Source organism: Heterocephalus glaber, unplaced genomic scaffold (assembly GCF_053883595.1).
Source record: "Heterocephalus glaber isolate CG9 unplaced genomic scaffold, H.glaber_assembly_v1.0 deba00001547, whole genome shotgun sequence".
Classification (NCBI taxonomy): Eukaryota; Metazoa; Chordata; class Mammalia; order Rodentia; family Bathyergidae; genus Heterocephalus; species Heterocephalus glaber.
In genome coordinates, this window is record NW_028258340.1 from 1192766 (window position 1) to 1216709 (window position 23944).

General features: G+C 37.2%; 1 protein-coding gene across 34 annotated transcripts in view; it reads right to left on the reverse strand.

The window, feature by feature from the left end:
• Positions 1–23944, reverse strand: part of Jade3 (jade family PHD finger 3) — a 150633-nt gene that overhangs the window by 44335 nt on the left and 82354 nt on the right. For 12 of the 34 annotated variants that reach the window (XM_021249598.2, XM_087189944.1, XM_021249606.2 and 9 more), the window contains 3 exons: positions 19207–19263; positions 18372–18451; positions 698–855 (listed from right to left, as the gene is read on the reverse strand). The exons of 4 other annotated variants lie outside the window; for them this stretch is intronic. In XM_021249598.2, the coding sequence (XP_021105257.1) occupies positions 698–855; positions 18372–18451; positions 19207–19252 (284 nt within the window). In that variant the 5' untranslated portion in view covers positions 19253–19263. The remainder of the gene's footprint in view (positions 1–697; positions 856–18371; positions 18452–19206; positions 19264–23944) is intronic. 18 more of the 34 variants (XM_021249610.2, XM_087189956.1, XM_087189954.1 and 15 more) reach the window with 3 other exon arrangements.

Here is a 23944-nt window from a genome sequence, read left to right on the forward strand (position 1 = left end):
ATTTCCGGAGCATAACTAGGTCCTAAGAATCTAGTTTCTCATAGTAACGAGCAGGTCCAACCAGCTCCTTTACCTGGAGCTTTGTGTTCTATTTCTCATTCCTTCATTGACTCATTTATACCAAACATTTCACTTCATGCCAGCCTTTGTGTAAAGCACCAGGAACACAAAAAGACTAGTAAGACAAAATGGCTTCCAAACCCAGCAACTATTCTAGGAGCTAAACTTACCACTTCCTCTGGCAGAAGAATCCCTCTCTCCTCTTTCCATAAAACCAAACCCCACTTGTATTTCAACTTTCTTCTCAAGTCTTTGCAAGTGAAGGCCATGTGCTTATAGTTAATCCAATTATTCCAATACTCCCCTTTCACTAGAGTTTATGCACTTAAACTCCAAGTTTTGGTCATCTATTGATACCATCACTATGAGGCCCCTGTTATACTGAAGTAACTTTTCATGAGAAAGTTATTCATCAATGCTCTGTTTCTCTTGAAAGACTAAAAAAATACTATTGATTGTTGAGTCAGACTTGGAGTCTCCAAATTCTTATAATTTCAGATTGGATCTCAAACAGTTTCATACTGTGAATGGGCTCATATTATATTCCTACACAAATGAGCTTGACTTTAATTACTTATCTATCATGACATGGTATAGTATACCACAGATCTCAGTGCATTAGTGAACATGCAAATACCTGAGAGAAGGCTGTGGAACATTGTCTAGATTGGCTGGTACTTGGACTCCCTTTTCCCATTCTTCTTTCCATGTGTCAGAAAAGAGGTAATAGGTATCAGGATTAATGTGGTGAGAATCTGGAATTTTCATGGCACTGATGAGGTCCTTCCGGAATACCTAGGGAAGACACATTGCACATATCCTGAAAAGACCATCGCTATGGAACTAATTCCACTTAATGTTCTCCTTTTAAAAATTCTACCCCTTCTGAACGTTCATTTCCAAAAAGACCAAACATTTCTAACTTCCTAAATGGCCAGATCAACTTCTGTTTGGAAGGGTTTGTAGTACTGTCAGGGAAGCTAGCTTATTCTGGATTTAATAAAAAGTAATACTTCTTGAATTATTTTCTTGGGCTCTTTGAATTTAAATAAACAATACAGGTTACTCTAAAGAAGTTTTATAGGACAATCCTTAACTCTATTAAGGAACAAATATCCACTGATAACTTAACAATTGTTCATGTAGCCATCACTTTATTTTACAATTACTTATAAGTAATTCTACACTTACAGAAATATAAACTAGCATAGGGTTCCTATATATCCCTCGGTTTCATCTAATGTAACCTTTTACATAACCAGAATACAATGATCTAAAGTAGGTAACTGACTCTGCTATACTATTTTACTATAGATTTTATTTAAATTTCACTGGTTTCCCCCTTAAAGTCCTTTTGTTTTAGAATTCAACCCAGGATCTGACATTGCAATAGTCATCTATCTTTATGGTAATCTCTAATCTGTGAGTTCCTCACTCTCCTTGTCTTTCATGACTTTAAAATAACTTGTAATTATTTTGCAAAATGTCCTTCCAGTTGGTGTTTGTTCAATGTTTTCTCATGATTAGACTGAAATTATGGATTTTTTGCAAGAATATTGCAAAAAATGATGCTGTGTTCTCAATCCATACATTGGGAATGTAAAATGCCAATGTGTCATTACTGGTGATGTTAAATTTATCACTTGGTTCAGGTAGTATCTTGATGGTTTTCTCTGTTGTTAGGCTACTATATCTCCTTTTGTAATTAAATATTTTGAGACTATAAAAATATCCTATTTCTCGGGCCAGGGATTTAGCTCAGTGGTTCTGCCGCCTGCCTTGCAAGCGCAAGGTCCTGAGTTTGATCCCCAGTACAAAAAAAAAAAAATCCTATTTCTCCTCAGATTGTCATAGACTAATTTTAGTGTCCATTCATGGATATTTTTGCCCGCAACAATTATTACTATGGTATACTAATGTGATTTTCTATTTTCCTCAGTATTCTATATTTACTAATGGAAATTCCTCTGTAAGACCCACCCTTTCCCCACTAGTTTATTCAATTATTTATTTATATCACTATAGACTCGTGGGTATCTATTTTAGTCTTCAGATTATAATTCAGTTTTATTATTTTCTTAAACTGTCCCACTTTTGGCCATTGGATGCTCTTTCAGATTGGCATTGTGCTGTTTTGACATACAGTGGTACCCCGGTTCATGAAATTCTTTCCATAATTCTATTCACAAACCAGATTGGACGAGAACCGAATCAAATTCAAAGGTTAGGTTCAATGTTGACCTTATAGGGAAATTTGATTCAGTTCTTGTCCAATTTTGTTTGCAGTCAGAATCATGGAAAGAATTGTTTGTGAACTGAGGTACCACTGTATCCTATCCTTTTTTGAACAGTTGCTTAATTTCTAACACTACAACATGCCCTAGGCACATTTATGTTCCAAACTGATATAAAAGCTGATTCTATATCTTCACTTCATATCTTATTACCTACTAATTTTATTGCTTTAGTCTGATCATTGATTTTCTAGTTTTTCAGATATACTTCCCTAATTCATTTTCTAGTTTTTCAGATATACATTCCTATCTGCAAATACAATTTTACATCTCCTTTACCTAGTTTTATATCTCTAATTGCTTTTTTTCTTTTTTTCCTTCCTCCCCCATCCTTTCTTCCCAGTACTAGGAAATGAACCCAGGGCCTCATACACACTACACAAGCACTCTACCACTGAGCTACATCCCCAGCCCTAATTGGTTTCCTTTGTTTAATTGCACTGGCTAATATCTTTATTAATATTTTGAATAGTAACAGAGATAGTGGGCATGTCTGTCTTCTTGAAGTTAGTGAAAATTTAACAGGGAAACTAGTTAAATATATATATTTCATAATGTTGAGTATCTTACAGTTGTTATTTTAATTTTTTATCATGGCTGGGTATTGAATTTTGTTGAAGACTTCTTCAGTATATATGGAAATAATTTTCCTTAGATACATTAATACACTGTATAATATTTGCTTTCCTAATGCAGAAACAAACTTGCATTTCTCAGGTGAATACCCTTGATCATGGAGCATTATATTCTTACTATGGTAATATAGTTTTCTAATATTAATGTTTTTATATCATATTTATGAGTGATACTGATCTGTGCTTTTTTTCTTTTTTTTGGTACCGGGAATCGAACTTGGGTCCTTGTGCTTGTGCAGCAGACGGAGAAACCACTGAGCTAAATCCCCAGCCCGATCTGTGCTTTTTTTGTATTGTCTTTATCAGTATTATACATGCTTCATAAAAGGAATTAGGACACTCTTGTTCCTTTCCAAGCATCTGGGATAATCTGAGAATTATTAGACTATCTGATTCCTTTGAAGCCATCTGAACCTGATTTTTTGTGGGATAGTTTCTTACTTTCTCTATGTCTGTGGGGTTAATTTTGAAGATCTGTGTTTCCATAAAGTTGTGTGTCTTATCCAGTTTTTCAAATTTATTTACATAGTGGCCTGCAAGTATAGGTAGTGTCACTTTATATAGCAATATGACCATAAAAATGACAATGCTGAAACTGTGAAAAGCAGTTTTAATTATTTCTGGTGCTGGGGATTGAACCCAGGGGCTTGTGCATGCAAAACACATGCTCTACCACTGAGCTGCACCCCAAACCTCCATTCTTAATAATTAATGGAAAAATATGATTGCTTTGTGACCTTTAAACATTCTGTCAAAACATTAGAAACTCTTACTGCTAACTATAATGTACACAGAAATGAAAAAGTAGAACTTTAATATACTGTAATTAGGACTTTAGAAATACTCAGAACTAAAGTGTTTTAATTAGTTCTTTGTACAAAAATTATCAAGAGTAGGTTGAACAATGCTTGATGCCTTCTCATCATGTAATTTACAATATGGAGCAGGCATCTGAAATATATTTTTATTGTCACTTTTTAAAAATCTCTAATTTCAGGGTCGGGGATTTAGCTCAGTGGTGCCGCCACCTGCTTTGCAAGTGCAAGGTCCTGAGTTTGCTCCCCGGTACCCAAAAAAACCAAAAAAACAAACAAACAAAAAATCTGTAATTCAGTTTGTATTTCTCCCTTTCATCTAAGCGTTGCTTAATAGAGGTTTTAAAATTCCTACATGGAAGGACCTTTTGTTTTTGTTAGTAATTTCTGATTTTACTGCACCATGATCGGAATTTTCTTTCAAATGTCTACTTAATGGAAATTACTGGTATTTTCTTTGTGACTTTGTATTTGATCTTCTTGTATATATATAGCATAGGTATTTGAGGTATGTGTCTATTCTAATATCAAGGTGTACAGTTTGATATTAGATCTACCTTCCTGTTCATATTTTTTAGAACTTCTATTTTCTCATTTTTTTGTTCACTTAATCCGTCTGGTACTTTGAAGGCTGTTTAAAGTCTATAATTAGTACATTTCTATGTTTCCTTATAGCTCCTACAGATTTCGGTCATAAAGATAGTTGCTGTGCTGTTTAGTGCAAAAACATTTACAAGCATATTTTCATGGTGAATTATAGCTTTTAGCATTGTTTCCTTCTTATATTTTGGGGGCTTGAATTCTACTTTGTCTGGTATCAAGATTACTCCTGCTGGGGCCGGAGATTTAGCTCAGTGGTGCTGCCATCTGTCTGGCAAGCGCAAGGTTCTGAGTTGGATTTCCAATGCCAAAAAAATAAAGATTATTCCCTGCTGTTTGTTTCAATTTTCCTGGTATACCTTTGCCCATCTCTTTTAGATTTTCTGAATAGGTATTTTAGGTATGCTGTTGTATACAATATATGGTTGGATTTTGTTTTGTGAGCCAAAGTAAAATCTTTTTTTTTGGTACCGGGGATTGAACTTGGGTCCTTGCGCTTGCGCAGCAGGTGGCAAAACCACCGAGCTAAATCTCCCGCCCCGTAAAATCTTTTTAATAGATGTTAATTAAGCCTATTTACATTTACTGTTATAATATATTTGGTTTCAATTCTGTTGCATTTTATACATATTATGTATGTCATGTTACAAGTATTATATTTGCTATGCTTTTTTTCTCTACCAGATTGTGTTCTTTATTCATTTTTATATATATTTAATTTAGGAAAGGCTGTAGTTTTATTCTAGTTGTTATCCTTATATTAAGAACTTTAAAAATGTCCTTAGTCTCATGTCCTTTTATTATATGGTTTATGAATTTTTATAACTTTCAGGAAACTCCTCAGGGATGAGGATAGGAATGCTAAGTATACTGTGGCAGCTAAACGGCTTAAAGAAGAAATCCTAAACTCCATCCCTTCCAGGGAGCCTAATCTGTGGAAAGTTCCAATGTTAGAGGTAGAGGATGATGATAAATGGGGAGAACTATAACTCAGACTTGTGTGATCCTCTGGTTCAATGGGCCTTGAGTGACTTAAGAGCACAGAAATGTGCTTACCAGCCTGGAAACATGACTTAAATAGCTATGGCAGCCTCAGTGGCACTGCCCTTTCAGCAACAGAAGAAATAAGGGGCTGGGGATTTAGCTGAGTGGTTCTGCCGCCTGCCTCACAAGCACAAGGTCCCGAGTTAGATTCCCAGTACCAAAAAGAAAAAGAAAAAGAAATATCATGAGTTCTTAAGCTACTTTAGCAGTGATTTTAGTGATGAAGGTTCAGTTAACATTTAACCATCCTTCATATGAAAGCATACATACACTGACTTATGCTTCACTTAATTAGTCTCTGTGAAAAAATCATACCACTTGCAGATTGAAAATAAGTATGCCCACATTTCTGGTAAATCAAAGGAACGGATGCTATGAAGCAGGCATTTTAGCCTTTAATGCTCATCAAGGTTCTCTGAGGAAAAACACCATCTAAGTTCTGTGGCAACAAAATGACCTTCTTACTAAGAACCCCTGCCAATTAAAGTTAACTGCATGAAGCACAGGGAGAAAGCTACAGGAAACAAAAACTGATAGTTTATTACATAATGCTTTGTATAAGTGGGTAAGAGAGGACCACAGACGTATCCATTTAACATGTTTTGCACAGAGCTCAGTGTTTTGAGTGACTAGCAAGAGACATTTAATCATTTTGCTGAACATTCTAATCCATTTCTATAAATTACTACAGTGCCTTTAATAAGCTAGCTGGTGGTAAGTGGTGATGATAATTTACAATTGTGCTAAACTAATGTCTTCAGGAAAAGACAGTGTTAGATCTAATTTAGATCTGGAAAGACTATTAGAACCAAGTGTTTGTCAACATCTCATAATATCTATTTTCCAAGTGATACTCTTTAATAAATCGATTACAAAATCTTACTTTGCACTTAATAATGCCATATTATCTATCATATAGCATAAGCCATATCATCATACTTGACATGTCTCCTCAAGAAAACCTCTATATAGTTTCCTAAGTAGCACGGAAACATGTTATGGTGGGTTGGAGGCCTCCCAAAAGGATATGTCCACATTCTAATTCCCAGATGTTAATTGGAAAAAGGTCTTTGCAGATATTTTATATTAATTATGTAGTTTTTATTAGTACATATTTGCAGTGCATATGACTATATTTACCACGGGGAGTAGATACATGTACGTAACACCTCATAATTCTTTGTTTTGTTCCCCTCCCATCCCTCCCTGCAACTCTTGATCCCCTTCTCATTGGAAAAGCTCTATTTCCAGTCTTTCCTCTTCCCCTTCTGTTCTCCCCCCTCCATCTCGTTACCCATTCCATTTGAAAATGATCTCCCTACTTCCTATTACTTACGCTTTTTTGCTGTTTACATTTTGCAAATATTACAAAATTAAGAATCTTGAGATGAAGAGACTATTCTGGAAATCTGGGTAGACTCTAAATCCAATGATAAGCATTCTTATGAAATAAGGGCAGAGAGAGATTTGAGATAGAAGAGGAGGCAGTGATTAAATGATGCACTGATCAACAAATCAATGCATGCTGATAGCCACCTGAAATAGGAAGAGGGAAAGAATGGCATTTCAGCCAGATGTGATGGTGCATGTCTGTAATTCCAGCACTTGAGAGGCTGAGGTAGTAGGATCACAGCAAATTTAATGCCAGCCTGGGCTATACAGTGAGTTCAAGGCCAGCCTGAGCTACAGTGAGACCCTGTCTCAAAAAAGAAAAAAAAGGAACGGGATCTCCCCTACAGCCTCTGGAAAGAATATTGACTGATTGATTCTGGACTTCTGGTCTCCAGAACTATGACAGAATAAATTCCTGTTATTTTAAGCCATCTAATTTGTGGTAATTTGTTACAGCAACCCTAGGAAGCTAATACACTTATCTGCCAAACAGAAAAGTAACTTGATGTCTAAGAAATACAAGAGCAGAGAAGGTAGTAACATTTGGCTCTTTTCCATTGCTTCAGAAATACTAAACCTCCAGGGAACAGGCACTCTGTAAAGTTTGGAAAACCTCAGAACACCAACAAACCCATACCTTTTTTAAGCAAATGAAAGCTAAATTCAGTAACTATTACAAAATTCCCTTTCCCTTTAGGGGGGAAAAAAGACATGTGATAAGCCCAATTTCAATTTTACAAGCTAGCCAGATTCAATAGCATCAGATCCAAGTTTTCTAGAAAAGCATTTTTGCTCAAGGCAGAATGTGAGAGTCTGCCTTATCTTGCTGTACAACTCAAACATCTGAAGCATGAGGCAGAATATAAAATGTTGAAGAGGGGGATGGAAATGTAATTCCAACACTCACACAGATATCTACAAAGTGATATGAAATGTATTTACCAGACTGGTCTCATAAACCTACTTCTGATAAGAAAATGCATTTTTTTGGTACCAGGGATCGAACTCAGGACCTTGCGCCTGTGAGGCAGGTGGCAGAACCATTGAGCTAAATCCTCGGCCCGGAAAATGCATTTTTAAAGGTTTTTAAACTGAATAAAAGCAAAACAGCACAAGATAGTCTGGTTAGTGATGTGAATTTTATACATATACAGTATGCGCATATATATACATTTTAAGTATGTTTTCACAAAGAAACCATGAAGGATAAACCAAAATACCTTTAAAAATATGTAGGAGAGAAGAAAACAGGGAAGGGAGTGTCTTAGCCATTTTCTGCTGCTATATAACAGAATATCTGAGATTGGGTAATAAAGAATAGAGACTGATTTGGCTCATGGTTCTAGAAACTGGGAGCTCAAGAGCATGGTGCTGGCAGCTGATCAGGAATTTTGTGGTGTGTCATCCAATAACAGAAGGGAAGGTAGGGTGAGATCAAGGAAAGAGCAAGAAAAGGATGAACTTGCTTTTATAACAAATCCACTCTCACAATAACATTCTCCTTTGATAATGACATTAACCCATTCACAAAGGCAGAACCCTCAGGGCCTACTCACTTATTAGGCCTCACTTGCCAATACTGTTGCATTGAGGATTCAGTTTCTAACACAAGAACTTTAGGGGATACATTAAAACCATAACAGGAAGAGAGACAAAACTGGATCTTTTGAAATGTATTTTGTTTTATAGTTTGAACCAGGCAAATGTTTTATATAGTTAAAAATTTTTAAAGAAATGAATGTGGGTTTTGGGACAGTATCTGGATTGGTCTACTTAGTAGCTTTCAGCAAGTTATCTAAATTCTCAGTTTAGTTATCTGCAAAATGGGGCTAATTACATCCACCTCATAGGAGTTGTTATAAAGATTAAATGGGAGGAATTATGTAAAGGGCTTAGCATGGTATTGGGATTACTGTAACTGCTAAATAAATACTAGATGTAATTATTTTATTATCATCATCATGGTCTGTTTTCTTTCTAAAAGCAGAAAAATATGTAACTGACTTCTATCCAGTTCATAAAGTAATTGTTGATGGAGTGAGATGTGAGTTCACAATTTAATTAAAATGTGCAGAGACATCAACAGAATAAAACAGGGCCATTTGGTGCTCAATTAAAAATTACAAATGATGAATCTGGTTATTGACAGTGACCTTTCTAGATAATTAAGTTGAAAAGTTTTATAAGTTCTTAATTGTGTGCTATTTTATATGCATTGGTAGTTTCCCCAAAAGTTCCTGAAACAAAAAAGGCTTTGTACTTACCAGATAACTGTTCATTTATGGTCAAAGAGAGGATTTGCTGGCCTAACACAGAGTCCAGAAGCTATGCCAAATCCAACACTGTGTGTGCATCTGGCCTCTCAGATGCTTGCAGAAACAAAAGAGGCCTCACTATGAATTCAATTAAAATATCAACACTTAACCAACTACAGCCACAAAATCAAAATGTCCTTCATGGGTAATTCTGGTTTTCATTGCTCTCCTTAACATCTCTCAGCAAGTAGTTTCTTAAAACACAGCTAATCTGAACATTTGGGTGACATTTTTTCAGAGGAAAAGCCAAAATATTTATTTCTTGTATGATACAAAGGCAAATATTGGTCTCTGTCAATGAACAGAAAGACTGATCAATGTCAATTCATATTCACCTAAATCTGAAACAACACATGACTAACCACAAACTGATGTCACCCCTAAAGTACAAAACAGCTGCAAACATGAAAACTTTTATTGAAAGGAAATTAATTGTAATTATATGATCTTAAGGCAAGAAACGATTTTCAAGGTATCTAGACAAATCAACCATGGTAAGCAGAGAAAAGCTAGCAACGTTTACCTAAAACTATTTTTTCTATTATTTTATTAGTGTATGTGTGTAGTACATGTTTACATTCCTTGTAGGAGGTTGATACATGTAGTAACACCTTTTAATTCCTATTTTCATCCTCTTTCCCATCCACTCATCTCTTGATCCCCTTCCTTTTTGCCTTTTGTAAATGTTTGCAGTACGTTTACATTTTTTGTGTGGAGTTGGTACATGTACATAACACATCCCAATTACTTTTTTATCCATTATCCCTTCCCTCCCTCCCCATTCCTTCCATCTCTTGATCTTCTTTCCCCTTTGATAATGATTTATCTCCCTACTTCCTATTATCTATCTTTTATTTTGCTCTATTTTTACTCTAGATTTCTCATATAAGAGAAACAATGTGATACTTAAGCTTGTGTGCCTGACTGATTTCACTTAAAATTATGGTCTCAAGGTGTATCCATTTTCCTACCAATGACTCAAGTAATTGGCACAGTAGTACTCCATGGTGTGTAAATACAATTTCTTTCTTTCTTTTTTTCTTTTGGTGCCAGGGATCTAACTCAGGACCTCGTGCTTGTGAGGCAGGTGCGATGCCACTGAGCGAAATCCTCAGCCCTATACCATATTTTCTTCATCTGCTGATGGACACATAGGCCACTTCCAAGATTTAGCTATTATGAATTGTGCTGCAATAAACATAGGTATGCATGTATCTCTCAAAACTCTTCAAACCCTTTTTTTTTTCAGTTCTAGGGATTCCAGGGCCTGCAGATGCTAGGCAAGCACACTTCTACTGAGCTACATCCCTAGTACAAAGCCTGTTCTCATATGATAACGAAGGTATCCAGTGTGTATTGTCAAGATGTATCCACATTGATTTTTCGAATGAATCAAAGTTTATTAAATTTCTAAATTTAAAACTTTAAAAACCATAAGTAATTTTCAACTAGTTTAAAATAATTCCTAGGTTTTTTAATAAAGAATAAACAGAAGGCTGGGGATTTAGCTCAGTGGCACCGTGTCTGCCTCAAAAGTGCAAGGTCCTGAGTTTGATCCCCGGTACCAAAAAAAAAAAAAAAAACAGAACATTTTTTTGTTTGTTTTTTCAGACAGTATCTTGCTATGTAGTGCATACTGGCCTTGAACTCACTATATAGTCCAGACTGGCCTTGAACTCACTATATAGTCTAGGCTAGCCTCAAACTCACAGTGATCCTGCCTTAGCCTCCCAAGTGCTGCGATTAAAAGTATGCGCCACCATGGCAGGCTCAAATAAACAGAACATTTTTGCTAGCTATGGGCTGACATCAACTGGACTATCAATGACCACAATGCTATGTACTTTTGGGCTGCTTAAGGAAGTTGGATTACTTCCCTTACCTCATACCAAACAGAGGTGGATGCGTTCTAATAATGGAGAAGTGGGAGCAATTAAGTCTTAACTTGGAGATATGAGCAATTTTCACACAGGAGATTATATTCAATGTTTGCTTTGCCAGTTATGCTTTCCATCAATGCCCCTTTTTGTGCAATACATGTGCATTTGAAGCTTAGTGCTTTTTAGTTGCTGGAGGCCCAAGACAAAAACTAATCAAGCCTTTTAGAAATATAGGCAGAATGATGCAAACAGGTCTACTTGAGGGTATATAATATTCTCCACTGAATTAAAATGTAAAGGCTTTTACCCTGTTGCTATAAAAGTCAATGGCCTACAAATAACATGCAGTCCTTTAAAAGGGGCTATGTTTTACAGACCAGAGAAATTGGTCACTTAGTACTATGTCCTTTTTCTAGGGAATCATTTTTAAAAAAAACATCTTTATGAGGATGGGCCTTTTAGAGAACCACAGGAAGGTTCATAACTCAGAAAAAAAAATTCTTAACTTGGTCAGAAGGTACACAAAGCACAGAACCATATGTGGGATTAATACACCCTCAGGAAATTCTCTAGAGGATATATCAGGGGGAAGCATGCATAGAAATTTTACTGATGTACTAAATATTTAAAAAATTACCTATTAATGAAGTCACTTAAGTCCTAACAAAAAAGATAATGCATATGGTACTTCAATGACTAACTCCCAATAAAAACATAACATCTGAGAGTTCTGGTTTCATCTCATATCTGTAGAGTCAGGAAAAAAACCTCCCATTTTTACAAGAAGGAAAAGGTAAGACAGGCAGAAAATTAACAATTTTTAATGAGACAGTCAGAGAAAAAAACCACTCTTTTGCAAGCTTTTGTTCTAGGAACGCAATCAGGCTCACACAGGGAAGATGAAGGGGGTGGCTGGAGAAGGCAACTTGAGTGGTGGTATCTGGGTCCCTGGTGCTTAATACACAGACTCCCTCAACTGAACAAACAGCTGTGTCTGCAGGGAAAAGACATGAAATAAGGGCAATGGCAATTTCACTATTGCTGGAGCATGGGAAAAGTGATCAGCCTCAGCCTCTCTGTGTAAAAAAGGGGGAAGAACATCACTTATTAAAGAGGCTATCCTTCCTCCAGTAAACATGTTTGGGCCCTGTGTCAAAGATAAGGTGACTGATTATGTTTGGTGTGGTTTCCATTTCTTCTAGTCTGTTCCATTGATCCTCAGGTCTGTTTGGCCCGTACCATGCTGTTTTTATCACGCTGGCTCTGTAGTAAAATTTCAAGTTGAGGATTGTGATGCCCCCTGCCTTGCCTTTGTTGCTCAGAACTGTTTTTGGTATTCTAGGTTTCTTCTGGTTTCAAATGAATTTTACGAATGTTTTCTCAGTTTTGTGAGGTATGTTAATGGTAATTTGATTGAGATTGCATTAAATCTATGTAACAATTTGGGAGTATGGCCATTTTCACTATGTTGGTTCTTCCTACCCAAGAATAGGGTATATGTTTCCGTCTTCTGATACCCTCTTTAATCTCCTTTTTTAGAGTACTGTAACTTTCTATGTATAGGTCCTTTATTCCTTTGATTGATTCCTAAGTACTTTAATTTTTCCAGGGATATTGTGAAAGGTGTTGTTTCCCTAATTTCTTTTTCAGTGATTTTGTTATTCATGTATAGGAATGCTATTGATTTTTTTTTTTTTCTGTACCGGGGATCAAACTCGGGAACTTGTGCTTGCAAGGCAGGCGGCAGAAACACTGAGCTAAATCCCTGGCCCATGCTACTGATTTTTGAGTGTTGAGTTTGTATCCAGCTACACTACTGAATTTGGTAATTAAATCTAGAAGTTTTCTGGTGGAATTTCTGGGGTCTTCCATCCTACTAAAAAGTTTTTGCATTGCAAAAATAGTCACGAACAGAGTGAAGAGACAACCCACAGAGTGGGAAAAAATTTTAGCCAGTAGTTCTGCACATAAAAGACTAATATCTAGGGAGAGGAGGAGGCTTCCGGGCCACCGTACCACTGCTCCCAGTGCAGAGGAGTTGAGCTGCGCCAGTGAAAGCAGCACGCACATACGCACACAAACACACACCACGTAGAAATGAGAAGACACGTAAACAAGTCTCAAAACCAGACTTCCAGATCACCTAGAGCAACCTCAAAGGGAAATAACATGGAACACTCTGATATTCAGCCACCTGGACTCCCTGAACTGGCAACAAAAGAGGATCTGCAAAAAATGAAATCAGAAATAATTACTCAAATAACAGCAGAGATTGTGCTCATAGTGTAAGAGAGGAGCTGAGAAACATGATGGAATCCCAACATAGGAAACAAATGGAATCCATAAAACAGATGCAAATAGATTTCCAGGAGATGAAAAACTCCACTGAAAGTATATGCAGCAGAATGAGCCAATGTGAGGACAGAATTTCAGATATAGAAAATAAGATTTCAATTAGTGACAGGAAAAGAAAAATTGCTTTAAAATTTTAAGGGACCATGAGAAATCAATCCAGCAGCTGCTAGACAATGCAAAGAAGAATAACATAAGACTGGAATCAATAAAGAAACAGGAGAGAGTGCAGATGACATAAAAAAATTGTTCACAGAAGTGATGGCAGAAAACTTCCCAAGCAGGGGAAAATAATTTGACATACAGATAAGGGAGGCATATAGGACTCCAACTAGCCTTGATCAAAAAAATCTACACATAGGCATATAATTGTTAAGATTCCAGAAACCCAACAGAAGAACAAAGTTCTACAAGCAGTTAGAGAAAAGAAACTCCGTCCCCTGTCCTCCCTTCAACCCCTCCATCCCTTCCTATTTACAAAGACTTTGTTTCCATTTTTTCGATTTCTCACATTAATTCCATTCCCTTCTTTCCTTTCTCGTACCCCTCCCATTTCCCCTTACCCTTTGCCCCTTTTCTTCGTATTTCACATTATCCATTATACCTTTTAATCCTTATTTACACTTTGTTTCTCACACTAGAGAAACTATTCGGTATTTACACCTGTGTCCTATTTATTTCACTTAAGAGTATCGCCTCAGTGTGCATCCATTTAGCTATAAATGTCTCTAATTTCTCATTTTTTATGGGTACTCCATTTTACAAAAAGACCCCACACTTTATCCATTCCCCAGTTGATGGGCAATTGGGCTGTTTCCAAGTTTTACCTATTACAAACTGTGCTGTCATGAACATGGGTGCATATATATCACTGTGGTATGATTCTTTTAATTCTTTGGGGAAGACACCCAGCAGAGGAATATCTGGGTCAAATGGGACTTCCACTCCTAGTTCTTTGACATATCTCCATACTGATTTCCACAGCGGGTGCACCAGTCTACACTCTCACCAGCAGTGGAGCAGGGTTCCTCTTTCCCCACAGCCCCGCCAGCATTTGTTATTGGTTGACTTCATGATAGCAGCCATTCTTTCTGAAGTGAGGTGGAATCTCTGTGTTTTCATTTGCATCTCTCGAATGACCAGTGATGTTGAACATTTTTCCATATGTTTATTTGCTATTTCTACTTTGAGAAATGTCTGTTCATTTCAGATGCCCATTTTTGGACTGGGTCTTTAAATTGGGGAGGTCTGATTTTTGTAAGTTCTTTACAGATTCTGCATAGTAGATCTTAGTCTGAGGAACAGCAGGAAAAGATTTTTTCCCACATTGTGGGTTGTCTCTTCACACTGCTGGTGGTTTCTATTGCTGTGAAGAAGCTTTTTAATAAGAGATCCCACTTGTTGATCATTTGTGCTAGTTCACGGGCAACTGAGGTTTTGTTCATAAAATCTTCTCCTATACCAGTGTCTTCAAAAGTTCTATCTAACCTCTGTTCCAGCCGATTCAGCATTTCTATTCTAATATTTAGATCTTTAATCTATTTCGATTTTAGTTTAGTGCATGGTGAGAGATATAGGTCTAGTTTTAATCTTTGGCAAGTGGAAACCCAATTTTCCCAGCACCATTTATTAAAGAGGCTATCTTCCCTCCAGTGAGGGTGTTTGGCTCCTTTGTTGAAGATGAGGTGGCTCAGTGTGTCCTGAGTTGTTTCTGCATCTTCTAATCTGTTCCACTGGTCCTCAGGTCTGTTTCTTTGCCAGTACCATGCTGGTTTTTTTCACAGTAGCTTTGTAGTATAGTTGTAAGTTCGGCATTGTGATACTCCCTGCCATGTCTGTTACCTAGAATTGCTTTTGCTATTCTGGGTCTCTTCTTGTTCCAAATGAATGTTTGGATTGTTTTCTCAAGTTCTGTGAAGTATGCTGCTGGGATTTCAATTGGGATTGCATTGAATTTATATAGCAGTTTTGGTAGTATGGCCATTTTCACTATGTTGATTCTTCCCACCCAGAAGCAGGGGATATCTTTCCATTTTCTGATATCATCTTCAATCTCTCTTTTCAGAGTGCTGTAGTTTTCAGAGAAGAGGTCTTTGATTTCTTTCGTTAGGTTGATTCCTAGGTATTTCAGTTTCTTGGATGCTACTGTGAAAGGAATTGTTTGCCCTATTTCTTTCTCAGTGAGTCTGTCATTCGTGTAGAGGAAAGCTATTGATTTTTGTGTGTTGACCTTATACTCAGCTACTCTACTGAATTTGGTTATTAAGTCTAGAAGACTTTTGGTGGCATACTTGGGGTCTTCTATATAGAGTATCATGTCATTTGCAAACAAGGACAATTTGACTTCTTCGTTACCTATCTTTATTCCTTTTATTTCCTTCTCTTGTCTAATTGCCATGGCTAATGTTTCCAGAAGTATATTGAAGAAGAGTGGTGCTAGTGGACATCCTTGTCTTGTTCCTGATTTGAGTGTGAAGGATTTCAGTTTTTGACCATTTAGTATATGGGCTCTTGGTTTTTCATAGATAGCTTTTATCAGATTGAGGTAGAGACAGTCTATTCCAATTTTTTGTAGGACTTTTTTTTTATCATAAATGCATGTTGGATTTTGTCAAATGCTTTTTCTGTGTCTATGGAGATGATCATATGGTTTCTGTCCTTGGCTCTATTGATATAGTGTGTTACATTGATTGATCTGCGTATATTGAACCATCCCTGAACTCATCCCTGGGATGAATCCCACTTGGTCAGGGTGTATGATCTTCTTGATGATCTGCATTCTATTTGCCAGTATCTTATTAAGGATTTTTGCATCCATGTTCATTAGTGAGACTGGCCTATAGTTCTCTTTTTCGGTTGGGTCTTTCTCTGCTTTGGGGATCAAGGTGATGCTTGCTTCCAGGAATGAATTCGGGAGTATTGCTTCCCTTTCAATTTCACTGAAGAGTTTGAAATAGTAGTGGCAGTAGTTCCTCTCTAAATGTCTTGTAGAATTCAGCAGTGAAGCCATCAGGACCTTGGCTTTTCTTAGTTGGTAAGTTTTTAATTACATTTTCAATTTCATTGACATTGGGTCGTTTAGAATTTTTAGGTCTTCGTTCAACTTTGGTAATTCATACATATCTAGGAATCTGTCCATCTCTTCAGTGTTTTCCATCTTATTGGCATATAGTTTCTCAAAGAAGGTACTGATGATTTCTGCTCGGTCCATTGTAATTTCACCCTTTTCATTCATAATTGCATGGATTTGGGTCTTTTCTTTCCTTTTTCTGATAAGGTTGGCTAAGGGTTTGTCAATTTTGTTTATTTTTTTGAAGAATCAACTCTTGGCTTCATTGATTTTTTGTATCATTCTCTTAGTCTCTATTGTATTGATTTCTGCTCTGATCTTTATAATTTCCTCCCTTGTATGAGCTTTGGGTTTGTCCTGCTCTTCTTTTTCTAGAAGCTTGAGGTTCACCATCAGCTTGTTTAATTGCAAAGCCCCTGAGTCATTTTATGTCTTAATACCATCTTTCCTCCTACAGGGAAACATATCAAGGTTTCTTTCTCACCATCTTGTAGTGAAACCCTCCTCTGGATAGACAGGGAATTTCTTCCACTCCTGTTTATGTGCATCATATTCCCTAAGTATTTTTTTTGTATCAAATAGACACATATAAGTAAACTCTGGTATTCTACTGTGCCTAAAGATCTCTGGCAAAATAAGGCAATAAAAAGCAATCTCTGAGGAGAAACTGTGACTTATTTCTTTTTGGGTTTTTTTTGGTACCAGGGATAAAACTTGGGTCCTTGCGCTTGTGAGGCAGGCAGGGTAACCACTGAGCTAAATCCCCGGCCCACTGAGACTTATTTCTAAACAACAGAATATGGCAAATGGATAGAATGTTACTTGCATGATTATATTTTGTTATATAAGACTCCATCTTAGTTGATTGGAGGTGAAGACTCTCTCTTTGCTGGCTCTGAAAAAGTAAAGTGTCCCATTCTGGGAGGTTCTATGAACTTCTGGCTATGTGCAAGGAAGTATAAGTAGCCTTTAGGAACTGAGTGGTTCTCCATTCAGCAGGAAGTCTGGGTATGTAGCTCAGTGGTAGAGCTTTTGCCTAGAACCTATGAAGCCCTAGGTTTGATTTCCAGTACTGGGGAGTATAAAAAAGGCCAGAAGATAACAAAGACCCCAGTCCTCCACTTCCAAGGAGATGAATTCTTTCAACAAGCTGAGTCTCCAGATGAGAACACATACCAGTCAGCACAGTGGTTGAGCCTTGAAAGACTCTGAACACAGAATCTAGTCATACTCTCCCAGACTTCTGATCCACAGAAACTAAGAAATGTGTGCTGCTTTAAGCTACTAATTTTGTAATCATTTGTAATATAGCAACAAATAACTAATACATTTTCTTTTCTTTTACAGCTAAGGAAGACTTTGTAGTAGAAAGGAAGATATACAGGGTCAATCTTTCATCATTTAATTGTCACAGAGTGAAGTTGGTAGATCTATTAAACCATCACCAAGTCCAAGTGACACCCTGGCACTTTGCTGCCTTGGAGCAGAACATGACCAGCCTCACAAGAATTGACTCAGGAGTGCTCCAAAGGCTGTGAGGACCGATCATACAGCCCACAGCCCAAATTGCTAACCTAGTCCTTCCCTTCTCCATCTACAAACTCCTAACCTATCCCTTGCTGTATTATCTCCCATCAAGTTTGGCTCTCTTTGACTCCCTGGCTAGGGGAGGAATACTCCGGAGCTAGGCATTTATCATCACCAAAATGAAATTAGTGTAAAGATTACTGTTCTCTTAAAGGGGAAAAGAAATGGAATATTTCCTGGAAACAAACAAATTCATCAGAAAACAAGCCTATCTATTGACATATACTTTACTTTGCACATGTTCAGATTCTGTGTATTGTAGGTATGTAGGGAGGAGGCACTTATCTGGCTGTTTTTTGGGTCTAAAAATTGAGTATCTGATCTCACCTCATCAGGTTTCTTGTGTTCTTTTGGAATTTTTGACTTGCTCCTATACATTGGGCCAGAAGTAAAGGAAGTGGAAGGACCTGCAAAAGATAATTAGAAAAAAATACTGAGATATATTACCCACTAATGTAACTAAATGTCGTTAAATGAAATGCCATCCAGGAGAATTATGAAAGATATGATGGAGAAGACCACAAAGATCTCATACTACTGAAGAAAATAGTTAAACTGTACCCAGGACAGCCTCACAATAGAATTTAACAACATTTACAGATGAGCTCCTAGAGTGCAAAACTTCAGCAATGCCAAGGCTGGGAAGATTTGATTTGGTGTAATCACACCTCATAATATTTGGAATGACACAATTTATGTTCCACCTGGAGGAAAAGTATCTGCAAAAACAACTGGAAAAACTAAAAATGTGCAGCAAGTAATCTGTATATCCTTTAGCACTTCCCCAGCAGCTGTTATTAAGGCCTCTTCCAAATGATGATTGACCCACAGTCAAACATTTAGTACCTTAGCCATAATTAGAATCAGGGCCTACAATTTATGCTCTAGTACTTTTATTCCTTTCTAGACAAGTACTGTTAAATGTTACTAGATTTGGCTTTTGTATTAGGTAAATGAAAAGAGAGAACCACCACACAAAACCAGTATCTCTACCTAATTTATTTGTGTATAATGGAATTAAGAAAAGTGGACCCAGAGCTTTCTTTCCAAGAAACATTATTTTTTAACCATTGAAGGAAGCATGAAATAGCTTATCAAGTTAAAGAACTCCTCAAAGGGGCACAGACACAGATGTTACCAGCCGCCAGCTGGTTCTACTCACACTCATCTGAACTGTCAGTGCTGCTGAGAGGCCTATGGCGTTTCATCCTGAAGCATCCTGGGAAAGAGAACAACACTGAATGAAACAGGCAATGCACACTCATCCCAGAGGGCAGTCGACACTGCCCCACAGATACCAGAAGTAAGTAGCAGCAGGAAAATCATACAAAGTGAATGGTTTCTGTCAAGAATATTCTCAAATGACCTAGAGCCCTGATGGCGAACTTTCTAGAGCTTTCAATGATAACAAACAGCTGGCTGCAGGACACATGCCATAGGTTCACCAACACTGACCTATAGTAATGAGAAAAGAATACTACAACCATACCTTCTAATACACAGTGTCTGAAAGACTAGGCAAGGGCACATATTAGCCTTTGGAGAAAGCCCAAGCCACAGAGAATGAGTGGTACAGTGCTGGCCAGAGCCTCAGATGTGTCCACTGTACAGCAAAATAAAGGTGGTGGGCCAGCTAGGGTCATCATCTCTGGCCAGAGATCCTAACAGGGGAAGAACAGGAATAGAAAAAGTAGTTGTGAAGCTACAGCCAAGGCATAAACATGACTGGCTGAAGAAAGAACAAGTTAGGCACATCTTACCTTTAAAAGAATGACCACATTACTTTTCTGCCTGCTCTCTTTCCATCCTTCTCGTTCTCTCCCTGTTCCCATCTCCCAAATAAGTAGCCTAATCTAGAATTATAACTAAATATACACTGCAAGGAGTGGTATAGAAAGTTTCTATATTGTGAAGAATGAATGTTTTGGACTAAAATTTCTAATGGCCCAAGTGTCTTTTTCTGACTATGGCCAATAGCAAATTTAAAAAAGCATTATTATCCTTCTAGGAACATACCAGCACTAGAGAGTAAGAAAAAAAAGAAGACACAAACACTTCAACACAAATAACGTTCTGAAAATACAAACTAGGAAAGACAGTAAGACAGTCAGTGACTAACATTTCTTTAAAGGCCACAATATACAAAATGCTCTTAAGGGCTATCTTGGTTCTACAAGGAATAAAGTTCAGGAATATTGACTTCAAACCACTCACAATATACTGAGAAAGTAGAAATCCAAGTAGATGGCCACTCTGAACAATTATGAGTAAGAGCAACAAGACTGTATGTTAAAAGGCTTATAGAGTTCTACTTCTGGCATGACTGTATGAGGAGCTCTGTGGACCCACATCCCAGTGAAACTGGTGAAAGTTATTCCAATTAAAACAATAACAAACCATTTAAAGTCTCTGAAAATGGTCCTAAGGTCACACAGCAAACAAAGCTTTATTCAAGAAAATCTAGTAAAACTCAGTAAGCAAAGTAAGAATCATCTGTGGAATTTGGACCTAGACCCATTCCCTTCATCTCTCCCAGTATAGAACTCATGCCAGATCAGTGCAGCCAAAAACACAGGGCTCGTTTCTCCCTCAGCTCTCAGTTAGAAAACTTTCTTTCCGGGAGGAGCAAGACATCAGCATTTCTCATTCTGCTCTTAGCTAGCTGCTGCTGAGGCTAAGTTCCAGGTGAGTGTGGCTGTGAGGCAGGGGCTCCCTTATTCTACCCAGATCCCATTATGAGATGGAGGCTATCTCTTGGGTATTGTGTCACCAATAATACTAAGACCATGACTGTCCTGGCCTCAGCTTGTGGGGTGGGAATTCTACACCAGAAGAGGCAAGTCTAGGAGATCTGAGGCTGTTATTCAGAGAGAAACATAGCACTATTCCTATCTCATGTATCAGAGCTGTAGCTCAGAGAATTTTCCTAAGGAGAGAGGCAGGTCATAGAACAGAGGGCTCCAATTTTCTCCACAATAGAACTGACTTCATTTGCAATGGAGTGTGGAAGTTCAAGTCTAGGCTGGCTAACATGCTAGAGAGAACTAGGGAAAAACAGAGCAGGAAAAAAACCCTCATGGGGTCAGAAGAAATTCACTTCTTGAGTGGAGGGATGGAATCAAGGACCTTGTACATGCTAGACAAGTGCTCTACCACTGAGCTATATAACCTAGCACCAGAAAAATATCAAACACTTATCTTGGGAAACATCAATCCCTTCAAATGAGTCTTAATTTGGGTCACTTTGTATAACAATTTATGCCCCAGGACATCAATAAAAACAAAATAATCAGGCATCAACTAGTGGAGCTTAAAGACAGTATGATCAGGGAAAGAGAAAACTAAAGAGAGCCTTGTTAAAATCACTGTCATCCCTTGGTGACTATGGGCATATATAAAGCTGTGCCCCCAAAGAACAACATTGGAGGCTTCATACAGCAGAGGAGGGGTGGGGATTGAATAAACAATTTCAGTAAAATAATTCAGCCTGTCACTAAACAAGCAAGTAGTAACAAAAAGCCAGAATTGCTACAATATATTACCTAAAATGTCCAGTTTAAAAAATGAGATAGTCAAAGAAAAACAGGAAAGTATGACTCAAACACTAGGTAAAAGTATGCAACAGAAACTGCCCGTGAAAGCAATCAGACATTGAAATTAATAGGCACAGACTTAGGGCTGGGGATTTAGCTCAGTGGTTTCGCCACCTGCTGCGCAAGCGCAAGGACCCGAGTTCGATCCCCGGTACCAAAAAAACCACCAACAACAAAACAAAACAAAACAAAAAATAGGCACAGACTTCAAATTAGCCATGTAAATGTATTTTTAAAAAACCTAAAAAAAAACATGAGTAAAGATGTAAAGGAAGGCACAATGACAATGCCTTGTTAAACAGAGGATATCGATTAAAAAAAGGAAATATAAAAAGAACCACATGGAAATTTTACTGCTGAAAAGGACAGTAACTGAAATTCACTAAGGGCTGCAAAAGAAGATTTAAACTGACAGAACAATCAGTGAACTTGAAATAGATCAATAGAGATTATGCAACTTAAAGGACAGAAAAAGAGATGAAAATGAACAGAGCCTCAGAAAAATATGGGACAACATTAATTGCTTCAATGTATATGTAATGGGAGTATCAGATTAGAAGGAAAGGAGACAAAAAAGATAGCAGAAAAAATATTTGAAAAACTCCCCAAACTTACTGGAAAACATTAACTTGTATATTCAGGAAAATGAACAAACTCCAAATAGGATAAACACAGACAGACCCATAAACACATACATCACAGTAAAAGTGCTAAAAGCCAAAGACAATGAGAAAATCTTGAAAATAGTAAGGGAAAAAAAGAATCTCATCACTTAAAAGAGAACTTCAGTAAGATTAACAGCTGGCACTTCTCATGGGCAACAGTGGCACTCAGAGGGCAGCGGGATAATATATTTAAAGTGCTCTGTGGTAATGGTTGCATAAATATGTGAATACATTAAAACTCACTGAATTGTATAACAGTACTTAAGTAGATGAAATGTATGATATATGAATTATATTTTTTAAAAAAAGATGTTACAACAATAGCAAATTGCTTTCCCTCAAAAAGTAATGATTTTGCTGGACATGGTGCATGCCTGTAATCCTAGCACTTGGGAGGTTGAGGCAGGAGGATCATCATGAGTTTGAGGCCAGCCTGGGATACATAGTGAGTTTAAGACCAGTCAGAATTACATAGGGAGTCTCTGTGTCAAAAAAAGCAAAAAAAGGTAATGCGATTTAAAGTCACACAATGAATGTAGAAATTTACACAGAAACATATTCTAACTATTCCCATTTGAGTGCACACATCAACCTACAGCAGCACTTCATTTGTCCAATATCAAAGGATAGTCTACATATGTAAACTTTTTATTTTTTTATTTTTTTGGTACCAGGGATCAAACTCGGGACCTTGAGCTTGCGAGGCAGGCACCAGAACCACTGAGCTAAATCCCCGGCCCTTACATATGTAAACTTTTAAAATGTCATGGCTAAATATTTAAAATCCTATTATTAAGGTGAGTTTTTCCAAAACATCTATTTTAGTTTTCTAATGCGGCAATAACAGATTATCACAAACCTACTGACTTAAAACAACACAAATTTATTTTAAGTCTGACACAAGTCTCACTGGACTTAAATTAAGATGCCAGCAAGGCTGTGTCCCTTTCTGGACCATCTAAGGAGAATCCATTTCCTTGTCTAGTCTAGTTTCTAGAGTACACTTCTAATCCCTGAGTCCTAGCCATCTTCCTGCAGTATCAAAGCCACCAATACTGCCTGCCTATCTCTAGGATTCTGCTTCTGTCATAACATCTAACTCTCAGATTTTTTTCTTCTGCTTCCTTCTTCCACTTTTAAAGATAAATATAAAATAATGAAAATATCAAATGCTAGAGAAAATATGGAGAAACTATCATTCACTCATGGTTAGTATGAATGTAAAACAGTACAGCTATTCTAGAAAATAACTTGGTCATTTCTTAAACAAACATGCAATTACCATACAACCTAGGAACTGCACTCCTGGGCATTTATCCCAGAGAAGTGAAAATTTATGTTTATAAAAGTGTTTACAGCAGCTTTATTCATAAAAGTTCCAAACTAGAAACAACAGAGATGTCTTTCAACAGGTAATTGTTAACCTGTGGTACATTTATCCTATAGAATACTACTCAGTAATAAAAAGGAACAAAGTACTGATACATTTTATGACAGGTAAAACAAATGTAAAACAGGTTAAACACACTTAGCAAAAACTATGCACAGTGAAAAAAGTCATACATACAAGGCTACTTATTCATGATCCCATTTATATGAAATGTCTAGAATTTACATGTCCAGAATAGGCAAATTTATAGAG